Source organism: Nanorana parkeri, unplaced genomic scaffold (assembly GCF_000935625.1).
Source record: "Nanorana parkeri isolate BGI_ZX_2015 unplaced genomic scaffold, ASM93562v1 scaffold744, whole genome shotgun sequence".
Lineage (NCBI taxonomy): Eukaryota > Metazoa > Chordata > Amphibia > Anura > Dicroglossidae > Nanorana > Nanorana parkeri.
In genome coordinates, this window is record NW_017307012.1 from 95336 (window position 1) to 122787 (window position 27452).

The following is a 27452-nucleotide window of genomic DNA, read 5'->3' on the forward strand; positions in this document are numbered from 1 at the left end:
TTGATACAAGGTTGTGGCATGTTGCATTGGGGCTGGGTGTTTGGGCTGTGGCACACTGAATTGGGCCTAGGTAGGAGGGCTGTGGCACGTTGCATTAGGACTGGGTGGGTTGTGGAACTTCACATTGGCACTGGCAGGGTACGCTGTGGCACATTGCATTGGGACTGGGTGGGTGTACTGTGACACATAGCATCTGAGATTTTGGAAGCAGGACTGAGCTATGGAGAGCAGAGGAACATATCGCTATCCTATACTGCAGTGTTTTCCTGATGTAAAACCATCTCTAACAATTCTATAATCTGGAGCTACAGCCGGCCATACACCAGTAGAACTTCATTTGAAATTTGTAATATTCATTTCATTTTCTAGGTGATGGGGTAAATGTGGTCAAATGTGTTCAATGTATTTGTTACTGAAGACTGGCGCAAATACGGTGCAACATAAAAATAATTGCAGCTCCCATTTTTAGTGTATGGGTCCTCTGCTTATGGAAAACAGAGGGGAATTTACCAAAACCGAAGCAACCCATCAGCTTTTATCTTTCATTTTCAAAGTTTAACCTGAACAAACTAAAGATGGAAGCTGATTGGTTACTATAGGCAACTGCTCCAGATTCTGTTTGCTCCCATTTTGATACCACTTGAAGAAAAGGTGGCAACCCTACCTCCTATACATTTTGATTTGTATTGTAATTGTAATGTCTTCCTTATATTGTAAAGTGCTGCACAAACTGTTGGCACCATATAAATCCTGTATAATAATATTAATAAAAATGAAAAATAATTTGCATTTCAGCACGTGTGTGGAAAGATTCAAACAAAAACTGCTTTGGCAGTGAAAAGGGTTAATATCACATTTCTGAGAAACCTGCCATACCTGAAACTGTCCCTGCAAATGAGCCATCAAGTGTCACTCTCACTGCCTTCCACATGTATCCTGATCGCTGACTCTCAATTCTTTTCCTGAGCAATAAATAATGACAAATATGACACTATACACAATGTATATACTGCCTCATCTATATAATAGGAGTTCCTAAATCTCCTCCAGACTATCTAATGACACAGTCCCAGAGCAAGCTCTCCAGAGTCACAGGGACGGGCTGTGCGCATGTGCAGACAATGGTTGCCAGGAAACAGCTGTGTATCATTGTAGCAATGAAACTCCAGGGATCTTTTTGCTGTGATTTCCCCGGAGTGCAGCACCATGTACCAAACCATGGAGATCTATATGGCCAGGAAGAAGAAAGTGCCAGATCGCATCTTGTAAGTGTTGTTGTTTCACTTCTCTTTACTCTCTTAACTAAGAAGTTCTTTAGATTGCAAGCTTTGATGAGCAGGACACTTCTAAATTTGGCCATACATGGAGGCAAATTTACAAAACCTGGAGCAGACAGAATCTGGAGCAGCTTTGCATAGTAACCAATCAGCTTCTGTCTTTCATTTCAAAGTTTAACTGAACAAACAGGAGAGTAGCTGATTGGTTGCTATGGGCAACTGCTCAAGATTCTGGCTGCTTCCCCTTCCCATGGATCAGATATTAGCTGGTTTCGGATGAACCTGGCCATTTGGCACCTCCTGCTCAGCAATCAACTTTTGTCAATGGAGCTGGCCTGAAAATTTTCCACCAATCAGATGGTGCCGCTGTTTCGGTATTTAGTTAGCAACTGCTTTTGAATGCAATTTTGATTTTAGCTCAACCAAAAGTGGTTGGAATTGCCAGAAAGTTGCCGCGTGTATGACCAGCTTAAACTGTATTTATTATTTAGTTTCAGATAAGTTGGGAAAGAAAAGACTCTGGATTTCTGCCATACTGACACGCAGGGTGTCACTGGGACAGGAAGCGAAGGAGTCATCTCCTAAAGACACAGACATTAGTTAATACTTGGCAGCAGTGGCAGCCCTAGACTTTTTGCCACCTAAGGTGGCGGTGCACGAGAGTGACGCCTCCCTCAGCAGACCTGGGACACTTTGGCTGGCATCCCGTCCAGCTCCTAGCAACCAGTGACAACACTGGTTGCCAAGAGCAGGCCAGGACGCCGGCCAGAGCTTCCCAGGTTGCTAAGAGCTGGGCGGGAAGATGTGTATGGCCCTTACACATCTCCCCACATGGCTCCTAGCAACCTGACAGTCCTGCTTTTCATGTGTTGAGATGTGCTGCCAGCCCATTCAAAATTAATTGGCTGCCTTAAAGTAGTGGTAAGGTCTGGACGTTTTTTACTCTGATGCATTCTCTGCATTAAGGTAAAAAAGTACCTTTTGGACTCCCCTGTCCCCGTGCCCCCACACTTACCATTCAGCATCGCATGTCTCCACCGCCGGTCCCCGCAGTGATCCTCTGTCCTGAACTTACTGGTTCTGGGGAGGAGATTGAGGGCAGAGGGGCCATAGGCTCCTTCTACCGTCATTACAATTGTGATTGGGAGAGGAGGGGCATTGCCTGCTGCAGAGCAGTGTGTGTCTATGGACGCTCACAGCCACTGCAGGAACATGCACGGGTGCCTCCATAGCAGCTGCCTACCTGCTGGAGGTACCCGTGCAGGGGGCGGGGAAGACACTGATGCGGGGACCCACTAGAAAACAAGGAATTGAAACATTTAGAAAGAAATCACTTTAATGCAGCACATTAACATGTTTAATAACACACTGTAACAAGCCTGCGGTAATGCATTAAACAGGGCAGAACTATGGGCATTGTTAAAGATAACACATGTGATGTTGTTTTCACTGGCATTACCACAACAGTTTTTGTTTTTCTCCCCTTCCTCTGTATTATAGTTTTATTACCTGTTGATTCTGACTTCAGATCCATTATACTTCCACTTCATTTGACAGAACACTGTTCATTCTGCAGTGAAATGGCACAGCAGTGTTGTCACCCTGTGGACAGGGTAGTCTTAGATAGACATGTAGTTTTAGGTTGACTTTAAAGCAGAACTCCAGACAAAAATAAAAAGATACCTGATTAAATGAAAGAATAAATAAATATAGAATTACAAAACCAGCTTTTGCTGCAATACTCACCTTCAATCCAGAGATTCCCCCACTGTACGATTACTCTGCCACTAGATGTCCTTTGTCTGATGGCCAGCATTATTCAACCTACTTCTTCTGAGCCCAGACTGTCCTGAATCCGTCCTAGCCTGTGACTGGACAGTAAAAGGAGAAGCAGCACAATGAACAGCTTGTCTCTCTCTGTCACCCTGCTTTTTCTTCCTATCAGCATGTTCCTGGTCAGCACATAAACTGATTGGATGCTCTTGCTGCTTCTCCCTCTCACACTCCAGCCCTGTTGTACACTAATTGGTGCGGTGGCAGCCTATTCAAGCAATTGTTCAAAGCAACACACATTACATAATAAGTGCACTTTAAGATAAGGTGCACTTATTTGCACCCCTCCCTTAACCTAACAGATCCCATATTTCTCCAGCACAGATGCATATTTTTCAAGATTCGGTGTCCAGGGCCTCCCATGTTCATTTACACGCCGTGCCAATGTCCTCCCTCTGCTGGTCGCATAGAGCCCCAACCCCATACACTTAAGTGGTTCTCGTCTATCTTCATCTCCGAGCTGGGATGATTTCTGGCAAAATCCTCTGGTAGGAATAGCGAGGAGGGACCCCATGTAAAAAAAAAAAAGTGTGTGGGGTGCCCCCTTAAAGTCATACCAGGCCCTTAAGGTCTGGTAGGAATTTTAAGGAGGAACCCTACCCCCCAAAATGGGGGGGGGGGACCTGGCGTCCCCTTACATCATGACTTTGCCCAATCATGGCTCCAAATGAGTACTAAGCCCTGATTGGGCAAAGCCTTGCACCTGGCCTGTGGTCAGGTGCAAGTCCTTAACCAATTAGAGCTTCGGAGGGCTCTTTGCAGTATAGGACGTTGTGTGGTCGAACAGACCGCGAACATCCCATAAAGTTCGGCGAATGCTCGAATGGCCGATGTTTCCATTCAAACTCATGTTCGAATCAAACCGGCGGAACATCCCTAATAATGAACAGATATAACAGAAAAATGTTCAATCATATGAATCAAACATAAGGGGTGCAAATGATCCATACCACAAATGATCCAAAAAATTCTGTTTTATTCAGTCAATTGGCATAATATTAAAAACCATGATATGAAAAACACACAATTAAAATAACGCTCGCATGTGTTTGTTATACCAAGATTTTTTATATTATGCCATTGACTGAATAAAACAGCATTTTTGGATAATTTGTGGCATGTAATACATATGGTCAGAGGCGGCTCTTTAATTAGGCCAATTAGGCGGTCGCCTAAGGCCTCGTGCTCCCAAGGGCCTCAGGGCTGCCTAATTTGCCCGGCCGGCACATTACCTCACAGTCGCAGCCAGGTAACGTATGAGCTCTCAGCCCTGTCGCTGTCAAACCAAGAGGTCATCCGTTTCCTCCGTCCTTCCACTCGGCCTTCTGGAGCTCCACCCACCAGCCAATGAGGAGAGACATTACCCCTCCCATCCAATGAGGATCTCAACCTGGCAGGGAGGGCAGGGTAACGTCAGAGGCGGCTCGGGACGTCGGCACCTGGTCCTACCCGTTCCCGCACGCAAGACGCGGCCCGCACAGTCCTGGTGAGAGGCGGCCTGCACATGCTGTTGAGACCCCACAGAGCTCTGGTGAGACCCTACAGACCCGTGGTGAGAACCTACAGCCGGAGTGGGGCCTCATGTTTAGGTTTTGCCTAAGGCCTCGCAAACTTCAAAGTGAGGGAAGTGTGTTGAGTCCTAATCAGGATGTTTTTTTCTTTGTTTACTGTTAATGGCTTACCAGGGACTTCTTACCCCCAAGATTTTCTCTGTAGGGGAATCATAATTAAGGGTTTTCGTGGAGTCTAATTTGTACTGTTCAATGCTAGATGACCTGTGCTCGTAACCTGCATCTTATAGTAAACTCCCCATTATCCGACATTCAAGCAACCGCCATACAAATTTGAGGACATAATTTATTCTTGTTTTTTTGTAGTTGCTTGATAGACATGGGGACACTAATTTTTTTTTTGTTAGCAACTAAAAGTTACTATTAGCCGTCAAGCAACCAGAAACTACAGTTATCCGGCATCTACCGATCCCCGTGGGTGCCAGATAACTTGGGAGTTTACTGTATGTGTTGCCCACTTCTGATCCTACTTGTACCTGATGGGTTTTTAAATGAAACCTGCTTTTTATGGTGCCTTACTGTAGCTCAATGAGCCTTTAGGCCCCATTCACACTGAGCGACATGAAAAAACTGCGCGATTTTGCGCGACGAGCGATATTGAGCGACTTGTCGCGCGACTTTTTCCTATTGGGCTGTATGCAATCAGGAGGAAAATCGCTCGAAATTGCTCGAAAAAAGGGTCATGTAGGAGCGACAAGCTACCAGTGACGAGCTACATGCGATATTGAGCGATATTGAGCGACGAGATGTGAACAGCTCCATTGAAATGGATTGGAGAAGCTACGTAGAGCGATATTGCGTGGAAATATGAGCGATATCGCTGCAAAAATCGCGCAATAAATTGCTCAGTGTGAATGGGGCCTAAATCTGCATCTATTTATTACCGGTGCCTCTTAATCTTGACACAAGTACTCCCTGGGATACATGTCCCACTGGATGCCCATGCTCTAGTACACACTTATATGTCTCACTTTAAACTTTGTCACTCATGTCAGATTTGTGCTTTTTGTCTGTGACCAGGCCAAACACACACAGATTATTTGATGAAAATCTATTTGATGTCAGCATGGATGAAAATCGGATGAAGCACCCACCTTTATTCTTCAAGTCTAATAATCCTCCACCACACCCAAGATCTCCAAACCGCAACAACATGCCCCATCCATACTACGCCAAGTTCATCCGAGACAATGTCAGGTTTCTGAATGAGCCTGTAAATTACATGGGGACGGCCAGCACCGAAAACAAGCAGGTAAGACCAAGGTATGTGTGCAGCAAAAGGGTGACTTCATTTATATAACTGTACTGTATATAGGTAGAAATATTATGGAAACAGACAAATCTCTCAAGTTTATAATAGCTTACAGAGTCATTTTTGTATTCTAAAATGACTCAGCATTCCTTAACCACTGGTCCCCGGACCTCTGAAAGTCTGCAGATCTATTGCTGAGTACATAAGTAAATAAAGGTGGCCTATGAAGTCACTTCTGGCATATGATTGAATGATTCCTCATCAAACATCACTCTGCATCCTGAGTATGGGGTTCATACCTTGTGGGTAAGCAAAATACATACACCTTATTTTATTTTGTCTTTGTATAGGAGAATGAGCTGTGGCATGAGGTGGGTCCCTGGTTCACTCTGAGTAACGTTCACTCTGTACAGTCTCACCTTGATAAAAAGGATCTGAGTATCCCTGAAGCAGAAGTGGATTGCTGGTTTTTCTTTTTATATTTGAGTAAAAGAGCTTGATAAGCATTTGTCCAGATGTGCTGGTCATTTTTGTGCTTTAGTTTTTGCGGTATCCCTGGAGCCCTTTGCGTACATATAGGCGGTAAGGTTTTAGTGCAGAATGGATTTTAAGAAAGCAATAAAAACATGACAAGGGTTCTAACCACTCTATCCTAAACTTAAAAAAATGGCTATTGAGGTGTATTTATAAACAATTCGCAGAGTCATTTCTCCTGTAAAAACTCCATAAACGTTCGTTCTGTGCAAATGGAGGCAAGAACATACAATCTCAGTATATTTTCTTTCCAAATCACATGTGATATAAGGACAATACCTCAATATGGACACTAGATGGTGCTATCTCCATGTTCCTCAGCTCCACCTAGTGGCCCTAATGCTGTATTTTCTAGATATTACTTGGAAAGAAAATATGCTAAGATTGTATGTTTTTGCCTGCATTCGCACAGAATGAAAGTTCATAGAGTTTGGCAGGACAAAATGAGGACATATGTCTGTACAGTGCAATGTGTTCCTACATGCTGCCACGCATAGAATACTATATAAGAAGGAAAAAAAGGAGCATGTACTGCAATGAATTTTAATAACACATTGTTGCACAAGGCGGTGAGCGTTCACACCAGCATACACACGTTATGTGCACAATGCCGCTCGCTTTGTGGTGTGAACGAGCTTTGAGACTGCAAGATCTTCCCATCTCTTGCGGACTACAGTGATGGGATATTTCTTTCAGAATTCCAAGTTCTGTCCAACTTCTGTAACCGTTACAGAGCCAGATGAAGATGGCAGCCCGGCCCCCCTGATGGATTCTCAGTTAAATAATTTGGAATTTTAGCTGCAAGACAAGGATGACATCATTACGGTTTCTTGCAACTTTAGTGATTTATGGCTATCCCAAGTGTTATCCTGCATTTTCTTTCTCCCTAAAATGTAGAAATTGACTGTAAGGCATCAAACACAAAAGTGCTGAGAGTTCTATGGGTTAAATGATTGCAAAGATCAGTTCCAGTAATGATTGTGGTCTGTATTATACTGGGATTTAGCTCAGCAATGGTGCATATCAGTAAGTTGTGACGTAGACAGTATGCTGATTTTGGCATCTGTGTGTGTTCATGGATCCCGGGGTTATAATTACAAAAACATTAACATGAGAGGCACTTGTTCAAATGGAAGTGTCCGCCCCGAGGGCCACACCTATTGTACTTAAAAAACGTTTTGAGCATTCCTGTAAAGAGAAGGACCCATTTTAACTCTGACAAAAAAGAATATTACTTTGCATGCCCAGTGTATATTCTGAGATTGTGTGCTGCGTGTGGTGTATGATCCTTTGTACCCTGTGTGTGGTCTGTCTGTGTTCTGTGTGTGTGTGTGTTCTCTGACTATGAATGGTCTATCTGTGTGGACTGTGTGTGCTCTTTATGTATTATGTACCTTGTTCAAGACCGAGCTGATGAGGGGGCTTTTCTTGCAACTCTCGTCCGACACCCCTGGAAGTGATGACGGGGAGTGTGGGGGCACAGAGTGGCACAAATGCTGGTGTTGTGGGCTGAATCTGTGCAGAGTTGAGGAACATGGACCACATGACTGTAGACCAGTGACATGCGGTATATTCCGTGCTGGGTGAGGCATTCTCCCTGTCCAGCCTCCCTGTCCCTCACTTGCTCGTCACTGGTGAGGCATCAAGATCAATGTCCTTAGTGTTTTTTTAGGTTAGGTTAGCCCGCTGCTGTGTAACCTAACTTAGCTATCAAAAGCTGGATGCAGCGCCGCCTGTAATTAACAGGCAGTGCTCCGTCCATGACAGGTTACACAGCCTGGAGGCTTTCCTAGCTGTGTAACCTGTTACAAGTCGGTCTAAATGGAGAAAAAGCTGTCAGCTTCAGACTTGAAGCTGACAGCTTTTTCCTCCATAATACAAGGTGAGGCTCTGCCTCACCTGCGTACCCTGTCTGTTCGTCCCTGCTGTAGACTGGTGACAGCCAGGCAGCGGAGAGCCAAGACACGAATCAGGAGCAGAATGGGAGTCACAAGCCGAGGTCTATAACAGCCGAGCAGCAAGGTACCAGATCAGAAATCAGGAGGAGTTGGGGGTCACAAGCTAAGGTCCGTAACAGCCGTTCAGGGAGGTACAAGGCAGAAGGTAGAATGCGGATTCCAGTAAACAGGCCAAGGTCACAATGGGCAGGTAGAGATCCAGAGGGAGGTCAGAAGGCAAACCGAACCGTACAAAGGTAACAGGAAGGCAGGTCAGGTCACAGGTAAGCAGGAAACTAGCTGAGGATCACTTAGCAATTTGTGCACATTACATGCCCATTTCTATAGGCCTGCATGCTAATGCACATCTTTATGCTAATTCCTGCGTGCCTCCATGCTAATTCGTGCACATGCCTTCACACTAATTCATGCGCCCATTTATGCTAATTTGTGCATGCCTGCATGCTAATGCATGTTTGCCATGGGCAACGGCCCCTGCAAGTGCTGGTGTTCTAGAATGCGTTGGACTTTTCTTCCAGTATGTGTGTATTCTGAATGTATGTGTGCTGTCTGTGTGTGTGCTTTGATTGTTTTGTGAATGTGTGAGAGGTAGATGGTGCATTACCCCTAATTAAAATAAAGCTGAACGTCTACAAGTACTCTCCTATACTGCTGCCAGGAAACAGGAGATGCTCTTCTGCAAAGGAGAACATGGAAGGGGAGCGCAGAGAAGGACATAGAGCATGCTGATGTAGGGTGTAAGAAGCCTCCAGTGTTCTTCTCTATTTTATATGATATTACATAGTGTGTCATATACTACTCTGTGAAGCAGTAAAATTGTACAGTGAAATGTATTAATTATTCACAATGACTGATGTCAACAGTGCACACAGATATGAATTGTATATAGTTGTAATTAATTTGTATGTAGACGAAAAACATACAACAGAGCAGTTTGTTGAAACGATCCAACATTGGGTTGGAATAGATCTGTTTGTAATTAACCATTATCAAGTGATTACACATTATGATTGAAAACAGATGTTGTATCTTTTAGTTCTCTTTGTTACAGATTTAAAGTGGACCGACTTTAAATGAATTCTAACCTGTTTTAGATACCATGCTGCCCCATACCAATGGCAAATAACAGATGTTAACCTTTCCTGCTCCTTCCGGTGCTGCTCACATGATGGCATGCCAGAGTATTGATACTGTTGTCTCAGCTGCTCAGAGTTTAGGCTAAGCTGCTGATTGGCTGGCTCTTACTGAATGTAACTTTCCTAAAGGTGGCCATACACTCTACAACCATCGCAAGACTTTAGTCTTGCGATGGTTGTAAAGGGATTAAAAAAACGTACGATCTGCCTATCTTGGACAGGCAGATCGCACTCTCGATCATCGCAAGCCCGCCCCCCTGAGGGGCGGGCTTCCGATGACCGCAATGCTGAAGGGCAGTGTGCGCGTGCGCACACCGGCCCGTTCAGCATTTGTCTTCCGAGCACCGTTCTAACCAGCCGAGAATCGTACGATTCCCGGCTGGTTTTCGAACATGCTGGTTCGACAGAAGACGTGCGACCGTACAGTAGAAAAGGTCGCACGTCTCTGTTCACACTGCTCGATTATCGTACGAAAACCTGATCGCATACGATTATCGTACGATAATCGTGCAGTGTATGGGCACCTTAAGCCTCTTTGATTGAGTTTACATGACCAGAGATCCAGCATTAAATCACATGACTAACAATAAAGGAAGTGCAGAGCAACTGTGGTTCTAAGAAAGGTATTTTACAACATCTATTATTACCCATGAGCATAAGACCGGATAATACCTTAAAGAGGATAGAGCTTTAGACAATAAGTATACTTTAATAGACATTTTACTTTCAAAAGGTAAAACATATATTTCAATGATGTTGAATGTGAAATGGGTTACTTTGGCTACTTTGCCTGTTGATTTATCTGATACCTCTGGAACCACTCGATACATCGAAATGACAATCTGACAGGTTTCTATAGTTTTCTCTGTCATCACTCACCATTGCACTTATTGCCAGGTCAGATGTTTATGTTGCTAATGAGCAGTTAGTGTGAGCTAGGCATATCATACAACCAGGAATTCCTCCTACGTCTGAGTTCTTTTCCATGGGATAGAAAAACATATTTTTTGTAGCTTTAGGATAAACACACGGGCGATCATTGCCCATGATCACCCCATGATCAATTGCTTGGGATTAGCAAACATTAGCTGTACTTATGGAACAATAGTATGTAGCATGTTGCAGCCCCAAATCAGATTGATACTATATGCAACCGCATGTGTAGCGACACTAGCACTTAATCACAGGCAAGTTTAGTAGCACAGTTGTACTACAAAGTCACTTGTGTACCAAGCCTAAATGTGACCAGTGAAAGAGCAGTTATCAACCAATGTGCTGGTAAGGAACAATTAAGAACATCCCCAGGTTACATCTCCAACCTTGTCTCTAAGTATCACCCTAACCATCCCCTACACTCCTCCCAAGACCTCCTGCTCTCTAGCTCCCTTGTCAACTCCTCCCATGCTCGCCTCCAGGACTTCTCTAGCATCTCCCCCTTTCTGTGGAACTCTTTACCCCAACCTGTCAGTCTATCTCCCACTCTGACTACCTTTAGGCGATCCCTTAAGACTCATCTCTTCAGGGAAGCTTATCCGACCTGACCACTGAACTATCACTTTCTCAAACAATGTATCCCCACACAGCTATCTCCTCATGTATCACTTGCCCCTCCCTTTTAGATTGTAAGCTCTCACGGGCAGGGCTCTCCGTACCAACTTGTCTTGAATTGTATTGTAATTGTAATGTCTTCCCTATATTGTAAAGCGCTGCGCAAACTGTTGGCGCTATATAAATCCTTTATAATAATAATAATAATAATCTTTTGTGACTGAATAGAATGGTTGTGTGCAGCCCACCAGCTGCATGGCTACATGGCAGCAGTAAATGTATTGGTAATGATGTGGCACCCCACTCTGCAGCATTTACCTGTGAGTCCACGGCTGCCTGATGAGACCCACCTCAAGGGACATGTGCTTGACTTACAGGCAGTGACAACCTGCACTGGATCTCTGAGTGGAGAGTGTGCAGGAGACAATGTCCAAGAGGTGAGTATTGCTGCTTTTTAATCCTATGTTGTGCAGAATTTATTTTCCTGGTGTTAGACTTTACATCTCCTAACTCCTTCACTTGTTTAGTCCTCATTGCTTTATTTCTGGTTCAGTCTCCTTTCAGTTTCCAAGAAACTACAAATCTCAGCATGTTAGTACTTGTAGTCTTTTGTCACCTAAGGAACTACAGGTTACCCATAGGTGGCCTAAAGAGGTTCATCCAAAGGTTTGTATTGGATTGTAATACCGCTGACATAATTATTACCACCATTACTTCCTCATCATATACTGTATCGCTAACATAATGAACATAAATAATGGGCTTGGCATCCATCCAGTAAATACACAGGAAACAAAGGAAGAATCTCATTTCATGTTGTCTCCAGGATTTTTACCAGGGTTAGTTTATTTAGGCGACAGTCCAGCTTCCTGGATCAAACAAAATATGGAGAAACAAAGATTCCACAGGTCTTATCCCATAACAGTTCCAGCAGCTGAGAGCGCATACATCCAGTTGTATGATCAATCCTATAGACTAATTTACATGGTTGTAACTAAAAGTCAAGGGGCCTGGTGTGATAAATCTAGATTGTAGTAAAGATAAATGTTACTTTTTTTTGTAGATAATGTAAGATAAACACAAAGTTGCTAAGTAATAAGGAGTAGAATTCATGGTTTGTCCCTCTGACCTCCTGGCATGGGTTACAGCTTTTCCATCTTTAGTTTACAACTGGCTAATTTAAGAAAAATGGAGCAACCAAAAAATAGGCAACCTGTTGGGTATTGACCTTAGTCATAAATCAGGTCAAATGTGACAGTGAAATGATTCTACCAGGGTTTAGGTAGTTAATTCACAACTTTATTTACCCACATGCCCAGGGCCGGATTTCCCACAAGGCCAACCAAGGCCCGGCCTTGGGGCAGCAGGGTGTAGAGGGGCAGCAGGGGTGTGGAATTCCTATCTCCCGATGCCTTGGACATGCAGTTCCGGGCACTGGGCGGGTAGTTGCTGTCTACATTTAGCACTGCTTTGGGCAAGCAGAGCTAAATGTACAGCGGTGGAAGCCTCTGCTTGTTTTGTACAAGTGATCCCGGCAATGTCGCCAAGATCACTCTTGCATGCAGCCTGCAGGTCTGCCATTCTCCATGGGGGGGGCGGGGTTGGCGGGTAGGGGAACGCACTGCACATGCCCCAAATAAAAACGGTCTGCGTTGCTGCATTACAATCATAATTCTTTATGAAATAAGAACTTTTTTTTACCCAGTAGCAACCAATTAGATTAAAATTTTCACCCTCTGACTATAATTACAATCCTTCTGGCCTATTCAGCTGCGATATGCTGATGAGTAGAAATAACTGATCAAATCATTGAAACTCGATGACCTTAACAAGGAAATATAGCTCTTTGTTATCAGGGTAGTGAAACCCATATCATTGGATATGGGGAATACCCTTTAAAATTCCACCCTATAATTTCCTTTATCCTATGCCAGTCACTAAAGACACTCACTCATGGACTAAAGGTCCAAGTGAGTGGCACAGAGACCACTCTTCAGGATGGATCACAGTTTGTCCTAGTGAACTAGCAAGATGGCCAATGGATACCTTTATAGGTCAACAAAGGCTAAGCGATTTGCATCTAAGGAAAAGTGAATCTCAGCATATGTTAGTTAATTAGATGTAGTGGCCACGCACATGTTATTCCACATTATTCTGGCACTTGCATTGAAAAACAAATTGTGTTTCTCACTAAATGGATTGTAACAAATAGTGCTTAGTGGGGCTCTTCAATGATGTTACAACAGCCAGCAATTAGACTAATTTACATATGCATGCACGTTTAACATAAGAATATGGATTTATGAACTAATATGTTTCTTCATGACTTGTTACTCAATCATCATTCCTTCTACTACACAGACAGAGTGGTGGCCAAGGACTGAGGAAAGTATACCACTTCACAAACCATCTTATGACAGGACAAGCACCCAAAGGAGTAACTTCTGTAAACTGGCCTATTCCAGCCACCAGACACGCCATGGCTGCAACCCACACAAAACACCGCTACGTGGAATAGGTAATATATCCATAAACCATTAAGCTGTTATGGGACAGAAAGACACATTAGAGCCACCCGGGACACAAATTGGCGTTCAGTTGTACCGCAAGCATAAGAATGAACTGCATCTCACTGTTATCATTTTAACTAGCACAACGTGTTTCGATATTGTATACACTTTTTTGTGTATGTGCAAAACAAGCTGATACACTTTATTGACCACAGTCCATCATACAGAACTGCAACAAAGTATTTTCAGCATAGCGACACAATTGTTGTAGACTGGTTGCGGTATATTTACCATGTACTGTTGCTAGAACATCCCCTAGTTCAGTGTTCCCCAACCCCCGGTCCGCGGATCAAATGGTACCGGGCCGCACAGTCTCAGTGCGGTCCGGTCATGCAATATATGGCAGTGCACGGTCCCGGTGTTCGAACACCGGGGCCCCACACTGCCGACGGGCTTCACAGTGAGGGGGCGGGTCCTGTGACTCACCTCCCCTCCTGGCCGCGTCTATAGTAACAGGCGGCGGGAGGGGAGGTGAGTCACAGGAGACGTGAGTCACAGGAGAAAAACCCTGTTGGTCCAATCTGCAAAAGCTTTAATATACGCTGGTAATATTGAAGCTTCTTAAACTTGAGCTTTTCAGATCGTGTTTCTGTCCTCATTCACACTTGAGCGTCAGTGTCTTGGGAAGTGTTTTGAAAAGATTGCACGTATATGAACACTTTTTTGTGTTTTCATGCTTGAGTGCTTTTGTTTTAGTCAATAGAAAGCTAGTTATTAGAAGAAGACAGTTGTTAGGTTCGAAAAAGGCACTCCCAATGAAGTCCATTGGGGCCAGAAACGCACAATCATGACTCGAAAAAGCTCCCGTCATTTTTCCAAGCATTAAGTGACAGCACATTAGAATAACATTAAAATCTGAGTGTTGAGCGTTGAAACTGGAAATGGGGTAGAAAAAAAGTGTTTGTACACAGTTCTGGATCCAGCAAAAATATTCTTTCTTAATTCCAAGCATAAGACCAGACATAGCAGTCCTGTTAATGGGTTTCAGCCAAAAGAGGCTATTATTATTATTATTATTACCGTATACAGAATTTATATAGCGCCAACAGTTTGCAAGGAAGACTTTACAATCACAATACAATTCAAGACAAGTTGGTAAGGAGGGCCCTGCCCCTGAGAGGTTACAATCTAAAAGGGAGGGGGAAGTGATACATGAGGAGGTAGCTGTGTGGGGATGAATTGTTTGAGAACGTGATGATTTCCATAATCATAGGTAAAGCAGGCACTCTTACTGAAGTCCATTGGGGCTAAAATGCACGTTCATGGCCCAAAGAAATTACTATAATTTTTCCAGGCGTTAAGCAACAGGACATCACTCAGATGTGAACAGGAACAATAGAATAACATGGAAATTTGAGTGTCGAGTGTTGAGTATTTAGCTTGGTAGCATCTATGATTAAAGGAGAACTATGAGGTGAGTGCTTTTCACTCATCCTCATAGTTCTAGCCAACCTGTGACAATGAAACTGTCACAGGTCGGCTCAGTAGATCGGGAAGTGAGCGAGCACATACCGGCGTTCGCTCACTTCTCGATCCTGTCACGGCTCTCTGCCGTGACAGGTGAGGGACTGGATTCCCCACTCCGATCCTCCAGTGCTGACTGGCGGAACGGACGGGGGAGGGGGAGGCCTCTAGATAGGCAGAGCCAGCTGTCACTCACGCAGCTGGGCGGATCCAGACATAATTGTCGGGATCCGCTTCAGCTGCGGCGTCTCAGTATACTGAGCCTAGGGTGACGAGAGGACGCTAGTTTGTGTCCTCCCGTTACCCTAAGGAGAACTATGTCTTTGCACACTCCTAGAATGAATTGGCTATTTCTTATACTCAGTGGCGTAACTAGAACCTTCAGGACCCGGGTGCAAGAAACCATGAAGGGCCAACCCCCCCATGGCACCGCATGGTTAACAGGAAGGCTCCCGAGGTCCCCAGCAAGCGCGGGACGTCAGGCAGCCGCCTCAGTTTAAAAATTTAGTGCTGATGTTCTATGGAGAACGCCAACCCAGTATCTGCATTTGCGCAGAGACGGGATTAACGAGGAAACTGGCATTTTTTTTTACAACGTATTCGTTTGTAATGGTTAATTGTGACCGTTAATAATATGCTGTCCATGGCAGTAAATGATGGATGGCATATTATTAATGGTCACAATTAACAATTTCAACAAAATACTTTGTCAATAAATCAGTGTTTCCTTGATAATACCGGTCTGTGCACAAGCGCAGTTGCTGAGGTAGGCGTTCTCGACAGAACACTGGTATCTGTGTTTAGTATCGGGGCATTTTCACGAGTATGAGTATGAGCAGCGAGGGAGAAGAGCCCCCCCGTGATTGTGCCACTCCTTCCCTGCCGCTCTCCCACCCGCAGAATGTATGGGCGGCTGTGCGACATTTTCACAAGTACTCATACTCATACTCGTGAAAATGCCCTGATACTAAACACAGATACCAGTGTTCTGTCGAGAACGCCGACCTCAGCAACTGCGCTTGTGCACAGACCGGTATTATCAAGGAAACACTGATTTATTGACAAAGTATTTTGTTGAAATTGTTAATTGTGACCATTAATAATATGCCATCCATCATTTACTGCCATGGACAGCATATTATTAACGGTCACAATTAACCATTACAAACGAATACTTTGAAAAAAAAATGCTAAGAGGAGAGGGTCCTCACAAAGCAGAATGTGCTGCCCGCCGGTGCCTGCAGCACATTCTGCGGGACTAGGGACAGCCTCTCCTGCTCTGTCGCACAGCCGCCCATACATTCTGCGGGTGGGAGAGCGGCAGGGAAGGAGCGGCACAATCACGGGGGGGGCTCTTCTCCCTCGCTGCCCCCCCTAACAGGCGGAACGCCAGGCGACCGCTGTGACCCTAGTAGTTATACTACTGTCTAATGTCTGTAGGCAGCCATGGGCCTCATATTTTCATAAGATGGCCCTCTCAGAAATATGTTTACTTTGCGACATATATTTGTGTTTATTGTCCCTGTTATATCACTAAAAAAATAACAATTCACAGAAAGGTGTATGTACAAAACAAAAGACCCCTCTGTCATATTTCAACTACTTTGAAAGGTTTTAGTCATTGGGTTTATAACCTGGATAGAGAAAAACAAATCTACATTTTTAAATGTCTTGAAATAAAGAGTTTATTTTTACCCCAGGCTGTGAAAATCTAAAGCATATAGTAACCAATGTGTTTATTAAAATAAATATTATATATATATTTTCACTCTGGAGTGTGTTCAGTCTCCTTTTATGAACAGCTGTCAAGGAAAAGGTTCCATGTTTTTAACTTTAACACCTGAAACGCCTTGTAGAACCTAACATGCAGTACAGAAGGGGAGTTGGCACTTCTCTGTAGCAGTGAGGGGGTTAAATTGAAGAACTCAGCAGAAGGAATAAAAAATGTGCCTTCCAAACTCAAATATCATCTGACATCTGATACGTGGGTGTCTCTCTATTGGACAAAATAACAGACTTCATTCCTATATTCTGACATTTCTCTGGTGCTTTCACATTTTGTATATTTTATAAGCCATAGGGATAAATCTATATACACATGTAATGGAATAGATTGTAAATCTAATGCTGGCCATACACATAACGATATACAAATGATCAATCATACATTTGCCGACTTCAAACAATCTTTTGCTTGGAAACAATCTTTTAACACATCAAAGAAAAGACTGATTTGATCAAAATTGTGCTTTTTAGTGAAAATGATGGTTTATTGATCAAATTTTCCCTCTAGTGCAATCAGTTTGTTATATTGAGTGTAATTGTTGTTACATGTGTGGCCAGATATAAGTATTTCATGTTCTCGGACTGGGTGCTTATACAATCACAGACGACGAGAGAGCAGTCATTTTTCTTTTACCTTATAGTAACCAGACCCTGCTTGCTTGGTTTACTGCGTATTGCAGATTTCCAACGCAAATATGCAATACGCAGTAAACTGACTGATGAAAAGGAGAAGTCCAGACCAAATTTCTTTTTGGATAGAGTGAAGTAGGGTTTCAAACTTCATGAGGTTTTACTGCAGGGAAGACTTTCTCTCACTTCCTTTTCCAAAGCAAGTGATCATGGCCATAACTACAGATCACAGGACCAAATAGCAAAAATGTGATGGGGGCCCCACTAAAGACCTCTCTCGGAGCTGTAACAATGCCTAGATCCCAAAGATTCCCCTTGTGCATCCGAATTCATCTATACACTGTAGACTTTAACACCAATCCTTAATGGTACAGTAATGTATTATCTTCACATGTTATATATTTAATTTGCCTTAACACCTAATGGGGCCTCCTTCCAGTAATGTGCCGTGCCTTCTGTGCTGGGTGAGGCATCCCCCAGCCTGCCGAAGCTCCGCCCCAGTCCTGCCAAGGCTTCGCCCCCATACTGCCGAAGCCCGGACCCCCAGTTCGGTAGCCAAACTGTGTGAGGAGGAGGAAGGGAGGATACAGGCAGGGGTCTCCCTGTCCCTCACTTGCTCGTCACTGTTGAGGCATCGAGATCGATGTCCTCACTGTTTTTTTTTGATTGGACAGCTTGGACCAATGGCGCTTTACCATTCGTCCAAGCCATCCACAGAGCTCACGCCTCTAACACAGAGTAGAGGCTGTGACAGCTCTTGCCTCACCAAGTTAGGTTACAAAAGCACCGGGGAAACACGCTGCTGTGTAACCTAACTACCTGTCAAAAGCTGGATGCAGCGCTGCCTGTAATTAACAGACAGCACTCCGTCCATGACCGGTTATACAGCGGGGAGGCTTTCCCTGCTGTGTAACCTGTAACAAGCCGATCTGAATGGAGAAAAAGCTGTCAACTTCAGACTTGAAGCTGACACCTTTTTCTTCATAATACTAGGTGAGGCTCGGCCTCACCTGCCTCCCCTGACCGCACGTCCCTGCCTCCTTCCAGCCCCAGGCCCCATGCAGTCACCTGGGCTGCTATGGCTTTAGTTACGCCACTGCCAGTGGTGCAGAAAATGAATGAAACTTACTGTGTGATACAACATATGACTCAATTCACAAAACAAGGATAAGGGATAAGGATCTTTATGTCAGCTGTGACTAATTATCAAATCTCATTAAAAATAACTTTCACTTGGCTTTGTGAACTGAGCCTAAAAACTGCAATAAAAAGCTGCCCCCTTTCCACTTTATGCCAAACTAAATACAAATATTTGGGCTGGAGTTCCGCTTAAATACTTGAGTTGGCTTGTTTGTCTTGTAATTGCTCTGCTGATGTGCTGATGCCAGCATTTCAGTTGAGCTGACCATTAAAAGCAATGAAATGGCTAAGTGGTTAGACTTGCAGCACTCAGGTCCTTGGTTCACATCAGACCGGGGTATGTAAGGAGCATATACACCAGTCACTAAAGTCCAAAGCAGCTTGTAATTTATTGCCATATAGTCACATAAACACACTAAGGCAAGTGAAAACCTTTTTAGTAAGTCGCAGTCATATAAATGCACTAGGGCCAGTAGAAGCCAAATAGTAAGTAGGATTATGGGTTGTGAAGATACAGGAACAAATTCCTTGTACGGCACATTGTGCCTTGTGGTGCACTGCTTTAAAAAAGGGTAATGTCTTTTGTTATTATTAGTTGTTAAGGTGCACTGCCAGCCCATACTAAATAAATGGGTTGTCTTAGTGTATTGCGCCTTAAAGCACATTAACATGTTGCATATTGCACATCTATTATTATTGGTATTATTATTATATGGGATTTATATAGTGCCAAAAGTTTCCACTGTGCTATACAATACAAAGGAAGACAGTACAATAGAATTCAAAACAAGATGGTTAGGAGGGACCTGTCTGTGAGAGTTTATAATCTAAAAGGGAAGGGCAATTAATACAAAATGCAGTACATGTGTGGGGATGAATTATTTGAGAAACTAAAAGTTCAGTGGTTAGGTTGAGGCGGTATAGGCTTCCCTGAAGAGATTAGTTTCCAGGGATCGCCTAAATTGCCTACATAGTAGGAGATAGATGGACACATTGGGGTAGGGAGTTCCAGGTGAAGGGATTCTAGAGAAGTCCTGAAGGTGAGCATGGGAGGAGTTGACAAGGGAGCTTAGGTGACGGTCTGGGTGATATTTTGAGACGAGGTTGGAGATGTAGCCAGGGGCAGAGTTGTTGATTGCTTTGTAGATGGTTGTTAATATTTTAAATATAATTTTTTGGGTGATTGGAAGCCAGTGCAGGGATTGGCAGGAAGGGGAGCTGCAGACAATGAACGGCTCATAAGATGGGTGAGTCCAGCAGCATTCATGATAGACTGAAGGGGCGGATAACCGGTGTAGTGTTAGGCCAATGAGGAAGAAGTTGCAATAGTCATGACAAGAGATGATAAGTGAGTGGATTAACAAAAGGCATAATTTGAAAGGATTCAGAATGCCCTTGATGGGTTCTGAATCCAGGTACCCAATGCTGCAAGACTAGCATTTAACCAATGAGCCACAAGGCTTCCACTTACAGTCAAGGTAAATGTCTTTCTGACCAAACTGGCTCTGGAGCATGTGTATATGAGTGCATTAGACTGTAGGCTCAGCTGGGACAAGGACTGATGTCAAATAGCGTAACGTACTTAGCACAGTTCCTGTGTAGTTTATGCATGTACATTGGTCAACCTGCACTTAAACATTTTCAATAAAAATCATTTTTTTTTCTTTTAAATACCTGTTTTGAGACCCGGTGATTTCATCACCGGCTCTGTCTGCTTCTCTTTGCTCTGAGTTTAGTGGGAGGGATCGGCAGGCTCCAGTAACTGTCACAGCCTTCTGTTTGATCATTTTCAAGAGAATTATATGAAAGAAAACATCCCCAGGATCCCTTTAGATGTGCCCGACTCTCCCTGCTGGGCACTGGGTGTTGCAGACTTTGGCTGTGCAGCTTGCTGATTGGTTGACTGGTTGCAGGCACATCTAAAGGGATCCTGAGCATGTGTTCTTTCACACAAATCACTAGAACAAAATGATTGATGGCAGGGAAAGCTAATAGTTTAGAGAGGGGGTCCAACGACAGTTCGCATCAGGGGGAGAAGTGATAGATGAATGATGGAGGTTGTTCAGCAAGAAATGAAGGTGGCCTTAAGATAGCTGCTGCCACTTCATAGGGCTATATTGTGCAGATGCAAGTTTACAAGGAGTTGAGTACAGTATTCAGTTTCAACACTGCTACAGATGTGGGGAAAGAAAGGCCACGCTTAAATCCAGCTTTACAATAAAACTGTCCTTCACTTTTCACAAATAGTTTGAGTACAAATGGACTGCCAGTAACTCATACAATACAGCAGAGTATATACAGTAGTGGCTGCTAGATAAGATATAAATAACTGGTTGACAAGTTCAGGAACTTGCTGGCTGTTGTAGATAGATTGCTCCACCATAATAAACCCACACAATCCAGATATAGAAAGAGCGTTGCAAGACTCACATCTATGAACACATTCAGTATGGGTCCAATGTGTAGTCTGTAAAAGGCTTAAAGGAGAACTATGGGGTTAGGGCTTTTCCCCATAGTTCTCCTTAGGGTAACGGGAGGACACAAACTAGCGTCCTCCCGTCACCCTAAGCTCAGTATAGCGTGAGCTACAGCTCGCGCTATACTGAGACGCCGCAGCTGAAGCGGATCCCAACAATTATGTTGGGATCCGCCCAGCTGCGTAAGTGACAGCTGCTCTGCCTATATAGAGGCAGAGCCAGATGTACCCGCCCCTCCCCCATTCGTTCTGACAGTCAGCGCTGGAGGATCGGAGCGGGGAGGGGGGAATCCAGCCCCTCCCCCTGTCACGGCAGAGAGCCGTGACAGGATCGAGAAGTGAGCGAACGCCGGTATGTGTCCGCTCACTTCCCGATCTACTGAGCCGACCTGTGACAGTTTCATTGTCACTGGTCGGCTAGAACTATGAGGTGAGTGAAAAGCACTCACCTCATAGTTCTCCTTTAATAAATTTATAAACCATGTGACCTCCTGCCTCTCTTTCTCTTCTATTGTGTAACATGGCTGGAATCATTATAGTTACTCTGCGCAATGCACATGCATATTGGAAGTTTAATGACACAAGACATGTGCGATTCGTTTTAGTTCCGAACCAAAATTTGGACGAATTTCCTGAAGTTCGGACACAGTCTAAATTTTCAATCCCAATGCATCCGAATTTCTGTTTCCGAATTTCAGATCCTGCCCTAATTTCGTTCAAAAACTAATCTGAATCGGACATGTGACTTTTCTATCAGATGTGTTTTTCGTTTAATACATCCGAATGGGTCTGAACACAAATTTTCTTTACGGCAGCATAAGAGACATATACAGTATATACGTATAATAATAAAGCTGAGGCTCCTAGACCCGAATGGCATTCAGGATCCGAATTTCCAAATTGCATTCAGGAGCTCACAAATCCCATTCGGGTCTGGTAGCCATATACATGTATTACTAAAGCTGAGGCTCCAAGACCCAAAGGGCATTTGGGAGCTCCCGAATGCAATTTGGAAATTTGGATCCGAATTTGCCATTCGGGTCTAGGAGATTCAGCTTTAGTATTAATATCTGTATATGGTTTTCTGTGGTATTTGCAACAAATATTTGTAAACTCATCCAAAACTAACAGAAATTCGGATTTCGTCCAGATCTGAAACCCGAACCGAATTGAATTTTGGATCCGAATCCCGAAATAACGAAATATCCAAACCGTTTTTTATTTTTTTGCATATTAAATGTTTATTGAGTTTTTTCAGACATATATTACATAACAAAGGACATGGAGACAGTAGCCATTACAAACATAACAAATATGGCAGTAACAGCATGGGGGCATGGGGTTGGGGAGGTGGGTGGTACAGGGGGGGATTGGGCACAAGGGCGTCCCCCGATCTGGGTGTTGTTTATGCAAAGTTTTCAGCATATTGACATAGCAATTATTAGAAAAGTAAACAATTATACACATCTTGATTGGGGTAATATGAAAGATACATGGTGTTGTTAGTTTTGGCAATGCAGTGTAGTTTAGTTTGGTGGGTAGTGCTCTCAGCCAGATGGACATAAGGGTAATATATGCTTCAGTGGTCTTAAAATGTAACCATCCCGCCCAAGTTGTGTAGTAAGAACTATAGTCATCTTTGTAAGAGTGATGTAGTTCTTCCATCAATCTCAGGTCATCCACTCGAGTCAACCATTCCGCCACGGTAGGTATCCGGGGGGAACGCCAATGTTTTGGAATAAGGGCATTAGCCGCGTTAAGCATGAAGGGAACCATTGTCCTTTAATACGAACGGGTCGAGAGGGGGCTAAGGTGAAAGAGGCAGATCCAGGGGTCTAATGGTGTTGTGATACTACTGATGGAGGTTATGTGACAAACCGATTTTTTTCTGCAGCTTACATGTCTAAATGACACCTGTCAGGAATGTTGGCTGCCTTTGCTGAACTTCATCTCACACTGCTGGTTGCCTGGCTGTCTCTGGCTTCACTCATTTGTTTCACTGAGCTGGAACATAGACATAGCCAGTAACATCAAACCTCTCGATACGTACTATGCATGTTTCAGGAAAGCAATTCAACCATTTTAGTATGGCAGCCAAAAAACTTAATTTTATAATAGATCATCCGTAACAGCTGTCATTTGTTTTCCGCGTGACAGTTTGACAGCAATGCATTCTAAAACTTGCTGCAGCCTTCCCTGCCGTTTTGCACAGTTGTACTGGCTCCTCTCATGTTCTGAAATTGTTTACAGTGATTTCAATGCACACTGTGAGCACAGTCAGATAGAGCCTGCCTTTTTTTTTTCTCTGGATGGAGGACATCCATCATCATCTAGCACTTTTCTCCCCAGCCTGATTGTCCCTGGTCCACCACTTTCATTCATTGGATTTCAGTACTTTCAATCATGTGGGCATTACCTAGGGAGGCCTGCATGCAAATACAGTCTGCCTAGGAACACCCACTCCTCTAGGCTGACACATGCCCATTACAGCATTTTAATATTTGCATAACTCTTAACATAAGCCAGTCCACTGCTTGGAACAGGGCTCTTGAGAGGAGAACTAAGACATAGTGCTGTTATGTTTTTGTGTAGCTATGTACTGCACCCTGCCGATCCCTCCCACCCACCATGATCTGACTGCCTTGCATACAGAAGCACAGCGATCTAGTGATGACATTACTGTGTCTGAAATAATGAATGCAATCAAAAAGGACCGATTTTATTTAATAATCTAATAATCATGTTGATAAAGGAAGACGGAGTAACCAGGGAAAGCAAAATATAAGCAGATTAAACTTCAGCTTCTCATCTTTTTATCCCTTTATAGTCCTGTACCCCTGGCCAGGCTCTATCTGGCTTGCTGTGCTCACTGTGTTCTGATTTGTGTCTGATTTTTTCTTAGAAATGCTCTAAAATACAGTTATCAATTAGTCCAAATGCCGCTTCCTGCCTCTGCACTGGCGGAGCTGAGTAATGGACTCACCCCTTGGCACAAGTGTCCTTACACAGACTTAGGCCTCATATGGCCACCCTTACAAATGGGAATCAGTATGGCTTCTGAGACACTAATTTAGGAAAAGGAAAGTAACAAAGTGCACCACATAGTCCAGCATTACAAATAAACAAGGATTACTTGAGTAGTAGTTTTACTGATGGTTTTGCTACTGTGCCACAGATGGAATCTGTGCTGGAGCAAAGCTGCAGGTATGCTTCCCATGTGTATCTGAGAGAAATATGGAGGTCGCCCTGGTCAGCTTATTCTGAAACTGCTAGTTGCTTGGCTGTCTCTGGTTTCAGTACCTTCCAAGTCAATGACCTGGAACAAGCAAGCGGCAACCCATGTCGTAGGGAAGTCAGAACGCCTGAGCATGCTTTTTGCAGGCCATCAGTTCAAAATAATGAAGTATTACCAATACCAGACTAGCAATTAGTATTTGCAGAAGGAGAGGTTAGTTATGGCAGCCTCCTCCTCAGTACAGGTCTTCTTCTGTTTTTGAAAATGATAGATGACTGGATATTTTACAGATCCAAAGGCTTTATTAATGTCAAAATCACTAGCATGGAATAGGTATGGAGGTCTCACTTTAGTCCGATTCACTTGCTGCATGCTTGTTCTGGGTTATTGGCATAGGAATTTATAAAAACCACAGCAAGGCAACAAGCATGTTCAGAAGGATGTGGCAAATAGCAGCCACCATATCTCTGTCAGTACAGGTTTATTTTAGGGCATGCCTCTCTATCATACAGCAGGCCCAAATGGCATGACAGCATTCAAAGCCTTTAAAACAACCAATCAGAATGAATCTTTAACTAAGCTGACAAGTAAACTTAAATCTAATTGGTTGGTATTACTAAACCTTTTACATAATCATAGTTTTTTTTGCTTTGTTTTTTTTTCAGGGGCGTCCCGGGGCCGGGTGTCACCCGGTCTCCAGACTGGGTGACACCCCGCCGTGTCGTCATCGCGCATGCGCGTGATGTCACCTCGCGCGTGCACGAGGACTTTATCGCCCATGCGCGACCATCTAATTGACGCCTGCTGTTCATCCGGCTGGATGAGGTATGCCGCCGGGTCCCCTCCTCTCTCCTGACACTGTTGGGCTCTCAGTCCATGACCGAGTGCCGACTTTTTAGAGGGGGTGACACCAAAATGACTGTCAGTCATTTTGGTGTCACCCCTGCAATGGTATCACCCGGGTGCAGGCTGCACCCCCCTTGTGACACCACTAGTTTTTTTTGAGCTAGCGGTTTTTAATAATAAATACTGTTTATCTCTTTCTTATAGTTCCACTTGCATCTCCCAGAGATAGAAATGGGTTGCCAAAACTTTTCCAGGAAGAGGTATCTTTCTTACATCAATACGATTCAAGATTAACACCCAATGAACCCATTCGGGGCAAGGTAAGACTGTGCAGACGTTTTCCAGAACAAAAATCCTTAGCCCTTAGGTCTTTCATTGCAGTAAGCTGCTAATGGGCTTTTGTTTCTTTATTAATGGGGGATTTTATTGGATATAAATTGTGTAAATCCTGCCTAACCTCAGTTTAATGCCCCCTGGAACACTGCGGGAGTTCGGTGTAAACAGCAGCTTTACAACGGGATACGTCGACCCCTTGTTGACTTTAGCAGCAGAAGCTTTTGCATTAAAATTGTGTTTGTACAGCAAGAGTGCATTCATTTAAAACATAGGGGCTCTGACTGTTTTATAGACAAGGCATGCTCATAACCTTGTATCCGCATTAAGTGACTTACACTATGTGGAGTTCCACCCCTCAGACACTATAAAATGAAGGTTTGAGCAGTTTGTGCAGCCCTGGTACTAGAGTGTTGAATGATGTCTTCAATAGTAATAGAATGGCAGCTTAGTGGCTAAAGCTATCCACACATGGGGAGATCAGAACTGCTTGAGATAACTCCCTCTCAACAATGGGTGACTTGATCCGCAACAGATTTTCTTCAGTCTGAAAACCGACTGAGGGAAAACCCAAAGAGTTGTTATCAGTACAAGAACAGAGCTCTTCCAATGGGGACGCTTCTTCAATAACAGCTTTATAAGAGGGGATTTCCCGTACTTTGGCAAGATTTCCTTTCCTATTGTGCCTATGGAACAGGAAGCGAAGATAATTCTCCCTCATTGGATATAGATGGCAAAAAAAATAAAATGTAACAAAAGGGGTATTAAATATGCCCTACTGTATCCAAAACAAAACAAAAATGACATTGCTGGGCTTCTAAGCAGTTTCCAGTCCTACCAGAGGCACTATACAAATAGAGTTTTCCTCGTGTTGATGTAAGCAAATTGGTGACAATTTTCGGACGGAGGGGTTCCGGCAGAGCAGGTCAGCCAAACTCGGCCAAAATTCAAGCACTCTAAGGACAGCTTAAACTGGGAACATGGATATTAAGCTTCTTTGTGGGCAAGCCCTGATGTGAGTGAGTAAAAAATATAAAAATATTCAATAGAATGGTTAGGTGTCCCCCTTCTGAAAATACCAGTTGCCTGGCAGTCATACTAAATTCGATTTAAAGCAAACCTTATTTTTTTGATATTTTGGATAGGGCTTGGCTGGATTAAGTGCAGCTGATGCCCCAACCCAACAATAGTGCCCCTCTCGACCCTTTAATTGCTTAAAGGAGAACTATGTGGTCAGTGTTTTTCCCCATAGTTCTCCTTAGGGTAACGGGAGGACACAAACTAGTGTCCGCCCGTCGCTCGCGGTATACTGAGACGCCGCAGCTGAAGTGGATCCCGACAATTATGTCTGGATCCGCCCAGCTGCGTGACTGACAGCTGGCTCTGCCTATCTAGAGGCAGAGCCAGCTGTACCCGCCCTCTCCCCCGTCCGTTCGGCCAGTCAGCGCTGGAAGATCGGAGCGGGGAAGGGGGAATCCAGCCCCTCCCCTGTCACGGCATGTGTTGGCTCACCCCCCGATATACTGAGCCGACCTGTGACAGTCTCATTGTCACAGGTCGGCTAGAACTATGAGGTGAGTGAAAAGCACTCACCTCAGTTCTCCATTTATTGGATATGAAGTGACCTTTTTCCCCTTTTGCTATTGGCATCACTGCTACTTTCCTCTTCTTCTTGATCAGGTCCACTGATACACAGCAACATAGAATATTTTGAAAATATGTAACAATAGTGCTCAGTCTAAACTGTTCAAATGTTTTAATCTTTTGCATCAAGCATTGAATGCTCTTTCTATACAAGGAGTGTATTTCTGGCCCTGGGAGCAGCAGTGAACATTGCCACCAAGGGTTCCTATGCAATAAAAAT

The 27452-nt window shown here is 43.9% G+C and overlaps 1 protein-coding gene across 1 annotated transcript in view; it reads left to right on the plus strand.

Moving 5' to 3' along the window:
• Nucleotides 1-1186: 1186 nt before the first annotated feature.
• The window catches only part of CUNH2orf73 (chromosome unknown C2orf73 homolog), a 27332-nt gene continuing 1066 nt past the window's right edge, over nt 1187-27452 (plus strand). The window contains exons 1-4 of the mRNA XM_018564327.1: nt 1187-1265; nt 5702-5933; nt 13471-13627; nt 25460-25575. Of these exons, the coding sequence (XP_018419829.1) occupies nt 1207-1265; nt 5702-5933; nt 13471-13627; nt 25460-25575 (564 nt within the window). The 5' untranslated portion in view covers nt 1187-1206. The remainder of the gene's footprint in view (nt 1266-5701; nt 5934-13470; nt 13628-25459; nt 25576-27452) is intronic.